The sequence below is a fragment of the Chaetodon auriga genome, chromosome 21 (genome assembly GCF_051107435.1).
Source record: "Chaetodon auriga isolate fChaAug3 chromosome 21, fChaAug3.hap1, whole genome shotgun sequence".
Classification (NCBI taxonomy): domain Eukaryota; kingdom Metazoa; phylum Chordata; class Actinopteri; order Chaetodontiformes; family Chaetodontidae; genus Chaetodon; species Chaetodon auriga.
Window position 1 is genome coordinate 12246327 of NC_135094.1, and position 8655 is coordinate 12254981.

The window sequence follows — 8655 nt, forward strand, 5'->3', positions numbered from 1 at the left end:
CCCCCTCGATGTTTGCTGTGCTCGAGATCTATGACATTAAAGAAATGGGCAAAACGTCTCTATGTAAACATGTGAATGTTTTAGCGATATATGATGTGCCTGTTTCAACATATATTTTGAAATACACAAGGGTGAAGGCTATTGATTCCTTAGCCATATTATCATTGTGTGTTGCCATGCAAGTTGTTAAGATATTCTTCTCAAGCCAAATTCATATCCGTTCATTACGGGCTGCTGTGAAACGAAGCAATTCTGATTCCTTGTGCTATGAAAATGAAATGTCTTTTGGAAAGCAGCCGTTTATAGGTCAAGCATTTTGTCTCAAAAGCACTGCCATGACTTCATGTTTTAGTGAGCTAAAACATTCATTCACTGACAGGGCAAGCGAAATGTAAGATCTGTATGAGACTGAAAGAGGAGACTGCAGTGTGGCTGTGTTTGGCTGTGATCCATGTCAGTCTGGATGTTGCAGTGGTCACACACACACACACACACACACACACACACACACACACACACACACACACACATACACACAGAGTAGGTGCTGCTTTAAGAGTTTGCATGAGCATACACAAGCAGATGCATCATATTACTCGCTTGAAAAGTTGCTAGTGGGGACTTTTCTATCAAACATATTTGTAATCAAGAGTGGAATGAGAATGGCACAGATTGTGAGGAGAGAGACTGAGTGGACGAAGAAAGAAGACGAAAAAATACAGGAGGGAGGGAAGTGATTACGGCCAGATGATAAAACCACTGAGGAGAGCCAAGTAGGGATAGAAAGAATTAAAGATAGTTAGGGACAAGGGGAAGGGCAGGAGGCGAGAGGGGGGAAAAAAAACTGAATCAAATGATAGGAGAGAGACTGGAGGACGGAGGGGGAAGGAGTAGGGGGAGCAGGAGGAATCATCAGGGGCAGTTAGGGATGAGACAGTTGAAAAAAGGGAGCAGGGCATGAAAGTTTTTTGTATTGGATTTTTATTAAAAGAGGCAAAATGACAGGCGAGAAGAGCAAGGAAGAGCTATATGGAGAATGAGGAAAAGAGGCTGAGGGAGATTTATTGAAAACAGAAGGAGTGCAAAGGAGCGATAGATTAAAAAAAGCAGGAGGAAGAGAGCAATTTAGACAGAGGAGGACAGGACGGAAGAGAGAAATGGCAGTGCAATTAACAACGAGACCTTGTTTCCTAGCTCTTGACTCAGTGCCTGATAAATCTACACGTGGACACACACACAAACACACACACACACACACACCCAAAACACAGGTAGGTGCACACATATAAATACACAGGGACCAAACAAAACTAAACACCAAGTATTGAGCTGATCTAATCTGAGGCAAACCAGTCTGCTTCCTTCAGCCCTAATCCTATTATTACCACCTCCTACTGGGAGTCATCACACACACACACACACACACACACACACAAAGACAAAAGACAGGGCAGGCATCAGGTCTACCTCTGTGTTGCTTAATGTGTTGGTTTTCAGAAAATTATAGCATATCTCATTGACATTTTTCCCTCAGTGAAGATAACAATCACGGTGACTCATTTGTTGACTGCAGGGACGAATACCGCTGCTTTCACCAATGCTACCGTGGTAGGACTCTGAGGTTGGACCACATTATTCTCTTGTTTGCTTTGGATCAGCCGCATCTCGCCAAATCTTAAAATTAGCTACTTTGATACAGAAGCTACAACTAAGCAGGCTTCCTTTGGTCAGACCTAAGTCAAAAATAATGGGAAGAACTCTTAATGCCTGAAACGCATTGTTTTGACAACAACATGCAACTAAAAGTCTTCATTTTGCTTCATGTGTTATACTTTGAATCGTATTGACGAACAGGTAACCGCGTCTTGCCCTGTGTGGCCCTGGAGGTGCAACCAGACTGATGTCTATGTCAAATGGCCTGGCATGCTTAATGAGATAAGAAAAGGCTAATCTGATTCTATATCAGACAGGCTCTAGGGGCATCCCATTTAGCCACCCAAGGTGTCACTAACACACTGACTTAAAGACACATCCTTTACTTTCCACACGCTGGGGCTGAGAACGTTAAAAATGCAAACCCTGCCCTTTACGCAGGGAGTGATGAGCAGCGATGGTGCGGAGCAGAGCAGGAGAGTTCGAGGCTGATTAAAGGGAAGATTTGCTGTTTCAAACAATGAGGTTAAAGCAAGCTGTTAACATTCAAGAAGGCTGTATGACTGCCAAATATCTGTGTGTACAAAATATACTTCAAGTACAGAATTCACACATTAATACAATATTGAGGTGATATTCCTGTCAGAAATTTCCTATGTGAACCATATCGATAATAATCATAGTAACATGTTGATTTGAAGAGCAAATGGGAAAAAGAAATAAAGTCCTAATGATTATAAGTGAACATGATACTGTGACGTGGCGGTGAGAGACCTTGCCTCAGGCGCACTACTGCAACAATAATTGTACATACTGTACAGTGACAAGTCATTAGAGCATACAGCTGAACTACAACGGGGACAAACACAATCTTCTTTCCTTCAGCTGTGTGATCATCTGTAGAGAGAGGGTTTAATGTCCCCAAGGGGCAACTTAGCTCGCAGACAGCAGTCAATAGTAAATGCAACAATTAATTTAAAAAAATAAAAAATAAAACTCAATGGCTGTGGTTGTGTAAGCGTCCTTGTAAGTTTCTATTTCTGAGTGTTCTTATATACACTTGTGTACACGGTGCGTTCATTTAATTTTGGCGAACCGCAGTGAATGTGAAGTGATACTGAAATGCAACATAAAACTGACACATGCCTTAGGCCAAGCTTGCGTAGGAGGAGAGCCCAGGCTTACAGCTCAACATACAATCTTTGTAGAAGCAAACATGCATGAATAGAAAAATGAGCATGTAAAAGCACACAAATCCACATGGGGCAAAACGCGCACAAATCTCAATGTAAATCTAGAATCTAAAGAAACTTGTGTTGTTGGGGCACATGCCGCATGGAAGCATTTTCAGTGTGCACTTTGGAGAATCCACACAGTCGGTGGGTCAACTAGCCCATTGACTTCTAGCGTGTGAGTGTTTTCCCCCGGTAGGATGGAAATGTTCATCTTTTTTAGTCAATGCCTCAGACCATTGGACACAATGACATTGTCTGTTCCCCTGAGTGTTTCACATCTAGTCCGAGGGGGGATAAAGTCAGCACTCAGCACTCAGATTTAAGCTCAGGGGTGGAACTGCTGGTCCGACTCCACATGCTGTTTGTATCTCTCTCTCTCTATGGTACATAGAAATATACATTTTACCTGATAATCTATTGAAGAACTTACATAACACTAAGTTTACAGTGACTTTTTCCTTTAGTATTGCCTTTTGCGGTATCCAAAATATTTATAGGGCTCATAATTTAAGCATAGTGAGTTGAAATTTAAAATAACATACATTTATGCAGTGGTTCATTTACATAGACACTGAATCTCTACTTGCTCCAGGGACACCGACGCTGACCCAGTCATAGCTGTCAAATGACGGGAGCAAGAGGACCGAGGATTTCCATAAGGGATCAATAAAGTTTTAGAAATGAAGTGTTGTCACTATGACACCTATTTGCTGCGGGGTTGCTCTTACGAGCAACAGCTTTGTGCAAGAGAGACGCACTGCCCCTCTGCTCTGACTCTCCTTCTGTCTTGTTTTCACCTCTGTAACACTCACTGACGCGCACACGCAGGCGTGCCTGTGTGCGCACACGCGCGCAAACGGCTCGCGGTGGCGTCTCTCGGTTGTTGTCTGTCGGATGGGATGATTAATGAGGCGCGTCCCCGGACACATTCATCCGGGACCCGAGAAGCCCTGGCGATCACCGGGGGAATCAGTCACACCGGCTCAGTCACCGTCAGCAACATCGGAAATACAGTGCACCATGTGTGGATGATTTCAGGGAAATACAGAACCAAACGGATCTGGTCTTTCGTGCGCTTGGGAGAGCGCATATGAAAGCTTAAAGATATCAGATGGTACGTTTCAAAACATACCATGGAAATATCACGGGAGAGAAATAATGAGCCTACACAACGTAAACACCCTGTATGCCTTTGAATGTGTCCATTAGAATATAGGAGTGAAAACACAATGTGTAATCAAAGTCCCGATGCTAAAAGACAGGTTGTTATTGGTTAATAAGGAATAAAAAGATCATCATCGGGTATTCCAAGTCTGTAAGTATAAAGTGAGGCGCTCTAACCTGCAATAGATCCATCATCTGTATTTAAGGTACGGTATGTATTAGCATCTGAGCCATGTAAGTTGTCTTTAAGTTTTCCTGTTACACTTTGATGAAAAATAAAGTTACGCAATAGAGACTCGTCAAAATTCCAATTTAAGGTAATATAACATATAAGATAGGACTTTATTTATCCCACAACGGGAAAATTTAGTCGTTACAGCAAGCAGGTTACAAAAAGCAGCCACAGTGGCATAAGAGGTCAAAAAATGAAAATATAAAAGTTTACAAGTTACAGCATAGAAAAACAACTATGTCTATGTACATTTGTACAGATTATTAAAAATAGTAAATGCCAAAGAATTCTTCGGCCATAAAAAAAAGTACTCTTGTCTTATTGAGGAAAAAAAAAAAAAACTAACTACTGACATGACATGTATTGTATTGCACTCTTCTGGGTAATAGCAGTGAAGACTCCGAGCGTCCACAAAGTTCAATTGACCCTCCTAAATATTTGGAAATTTAACAAAACCTCTTTTTGGATGTCTTGTGGGCAAATGCAGTGCATTAGTCTGAAAACACATATAATGACCTTATACACCCTTAATACAGAAAAAAAAAAAGCCTCACATTTGTGATATGGCTTCAAACTCTTAGTCTCTCAAATGCAAAGACTGCCAAGGATCGGGAAACACGCAAACCACAATTGACATCCTGAAATATCAATTCAATATCTCAGCCCCGAAAACCCATGATCAAAACCACCCAACGGGCATTAAATCCCGGGCGCTGCAATCACCCAACCAGAGATCCTGAGGAGTTAACACGTGTAGGTCTGAACTCCGAAGGCATCCCCGCTCCCTCTGCCTTTTTCTTGAAAAGCCTGGCTCTGAGGCTCCCGAAAGCCCCAGCTGGCACCACCGTGGGGATACCTGCAGCCGCACCGGTAAACGCACCGTCTGTGCCCCTACTCCTCTGCTCCAGAGGCAGGCTCGTTCTGCTTCCCACACACATGCAGACTCACCCGTTCAGCGCCGGGAGACACATCCAGAAATGAAGAATAACAACTTACGGGTTGTTGGCAAAGCTCCTTGGACACCGTTGACATGGCTGAAAATCCACAAAGCAACCGGCAATAACAACGTCGATCCCTGCGCAGGACGGTGCCGGTGCATCTTCACAGCCGGTGTGGACGGAGCAGAGCGGCAGCGGAGACACTCAGAAAAAAACAGCGGGGTGGTTTTACAGCCAGTCGGTCCGTCGGACTCGCTTCGCAGTTGAGGACTGGCGAAGAGGAGCCTGGCTGCACGGACTCTCTCTCACTCTCGCTCACTCTCTCTCTCTCCCTCTCTCTCTCTCTCTCTCTCCCCCCTTTCTCTCTCCCTATGTCTATCTCTCTCTCTCCCTCTCTCTCTCTCTCTCTCTCTCTCTCTCTCTCCCTCTCTTTCTCTCTGTCTCTCTCTCCAATAAAGAGATGATGTAAGGATCGCGCCGACTAACAGGCTGGCCTGTGTTGGCAAGCCCAACACACTTCTCTCTGCAGATATCTCGCCTCCTTATTCAGCGATTCCAAAATAAAACCAAACAACAACAACAACCGCCTCTCCACCTGTACAGGACGAGAATGACTGGGTGCGACTGTACTGTACAGTATAGGCTCCAGTAGTTCAAGGAGGCATGACAGTGCGCAGCTCCAATCCGCTCAACTGATTTCTCCGCTCCGGAGCGCCGGGTGCGCTGTCCGCGGTGCTGAACTTATCTCAGTCTTTCTGTCTCTCCCCCTCTCTAAATGTCTTCCCGTTTCTTACAGCCAGACAGTGCCCCCCTCCTTCTCTAGGTGGTGGCAGCCTTGTACTCGGTGCATTCGCCTTGTTCTGGCATGTTACAGGCTGCATTTGCATTTACATAAAGATAAACCTTTAATATAAAATTAAAAGGAGGAAAAGTGTTATCAGAGACTACACATTTATTGAAAAATATATCCTCAGTAAACAGACATCTGTCTTTGACAATGCATTTTAACTCTTCTTGGCTCCATCTGTACCAACTGCTTCCAGATTGCATGAGCTTAATGGTTTGTGGACCGTATCTACAACAGTTAATTTCAAGTTTCTAAATCTTCAAGGGACCAGGGCTGGATTTGGCACGGCCAGTAAATTACTTACATCCTTGATATTAAAGACGTTGCACTCGTTATTCAGCTCTACGTGTTGAATGTGACCAAAATTTGATGTCTGCAAAAAAGGAATTCCTTAAATATTTAACTGTCCTTGGCTCCGTCCATTTTTGGAAGCTGTGCTACTGAAACTTGTCCAGCAAAACTTCATTTCAGCCAAACTCATTTCCATCAGACTGAACTATTAGCTCAAGGAAAATCTGCCGGTCTTGTTTCTGACCAGTGTTGATGGACAACCAGATCTAGAAGGCTCTAGTCCAAATGTGACAATGCAATTTTCCCACTTGCATGCCTCTGTCTAATTCTGTCTCTGAACTGCAGACAGTTCCTTTGGTTGTCCTCTTTCAGCATCACAAATTCTCAAATACTGGACCCATCTGTTCATTGCTTCTCACTGAAACAATGAGGATTCATTTGTGGTGCTGATCTTTTTTCTACATGAATAAAGAGAAAATCTAGAAATACCCCTCAGAAGCTCGTGAAAGAACATGTTTTCTTAACGACAAATTGCCTTCCGTATCTGGCTGTCTACATTTGTCATTATCATGTCTCAGTCGTGTCTCAGTCATTGTCATCTGTCCAGAACATAATCTGTGATTATCATTACTGTGGGGATCATTTTTCTAAATGAAGAAAATGGAGAATGAAAATGGAAAAGTCATAACAGACAGCTCTATCAGTGGCAATGTCTCACTTATTTCTTCACACGAAGGATGTATTATTACAGCCAAGCATGCTATCATCATGGATGCTGGGTCATGGGTCAAAAAACATTTTACTAGATTATGAGTTGCTACTACTGTACAAAGAGAAGTACCAATGACTTTCATCAGGGATCAGCAGCATACAGTGTAATTTTGATTTGAGCATGTAATTTCCCTGAAATGGAAAAGATGACCGCACTCACAGTATTGCTGTTGATTAGATGTTCCTGTAAAAGTCATAGCATAAATACACGCTCTTCAAGCTATTTCAAAAAGGACACCTTTACAGGTAAAACAACAAGACAAATGCTGGATTTCTACTTCTACATTACAGGGTTACAGCATGCGTATGGAAGCTGTGTGTAGGCTCCAGAGCTATGCCACAGGATATGCTCCAGATGGAGATTGATCAGAGTGAACACGACGTGAAGCAGTGCTGCGTTATCTTCTCCCTTTCAGTAAGACACATCTGGCAAAGCAATGTCCACGGCAAGCCTTCTGCTCACCAAGATCCCAACTCCAAAAATCACAGTGAATCAAACCACACAAATACTGCACCAGCACTGCAATAGAATCATATTCACTTCTATTAAAAAGGTGGATCTTGTAGCTCGTATCACACACACTCACTGTGGGGAACATAGCTGAAGCATGATGAAGCAGAATCACGTAGGCGACTGCACATCTGCCTGTTTCTGTTGTGGTCAATGTGTGGAATCCAATGCTAAGCTGTAAATCAAAACCTACGTCATCCACTATGGCAGGACTCGTACGTATAAATCCATCTAAAGAGTTTAGAGACACTCTAGCAACTCTGTGAGGCTTTACTTACTTACAGTGGTATTTCAGCTACATGTTAACATCAGCACAATAACATGCTCACAAAGACAATGCTAGCACGCTAATGTTTAGCAGGTAAAATGCCTAGTTCTCAGTTTAGCATGTTAAGGATGCTATTAAGTACGGCTGATGGGAATGTCATCAGTTACAAACCATTACAAGTTTTCGAAACATTTCACTCAAAACCACAAATGTCAACCTCATGGTGGCGCTAGAGGAAAAGCCAGGAGACTACCAAAGTCAGTAGAATTCATCACGTGGGGGCTATGGATGACGTACAGAGTTTAATTTCAATCAATCCAATTGTTGAGATATGTCAGCCTGGGTAAAAGCGGTGGATCGAGCAACAGACTGAGTGAAATTGCCAATCCTTTGAGCTACAATATCAAGTATGACTTCTCCTCTGAGGTCAGCGATATGTTACAGAATTATCTTCTTTACATTCTTTTCCTCTCTCTCTCCATTTTCTTCTCTTTTCTGGCATCTGTTTCTTTGTGTCTCCCTGCTCTGCCTGTTGATTACTCCGTCCACCCCTCCACCATGCCTTTTGCTGTGTGACAGTGTTCTTTCTCCACAAGGACTGCAAATGGGTTTGTCAATATGTCATGCATGGTAATTTACAGGCATCATTCATTTCATAAAAAAAAAAAAAAAAAAAAAAAAACTGCGATGACTGATTGCCTATAGATTTTGAACAAAAAAGTTGATGACAGCAGTGATGAATCTC

General features: G+C 42.9%; 1 protein-coding gene across 1 annotated transcript in view; it reads right to left on the reverse strand.

Annotated features, from left to right (window-relative positions):
• cntnap2a (contactin associated protein 2a) overlaps positions 1 to 5539 on the reverse strand; it is a 296814-nt gene extending 291275 nt beyond the window's left edge. Inside the window, exon 1 of the mRNA XM_076761762.1 lies at positions 5281 to 5539. Within this exon, the coding sequence (XP_076617877.1) occupies positions 5281 to 5383 (103 nt within the window). The 5' untranslated portion in view covers positions 5384 to 5539. The remainder of the gene's footprint in view (positions 1 to 5280) is intronic.
• Positions 5540 to 8655: the final 3116 nt, after the last annotated feature.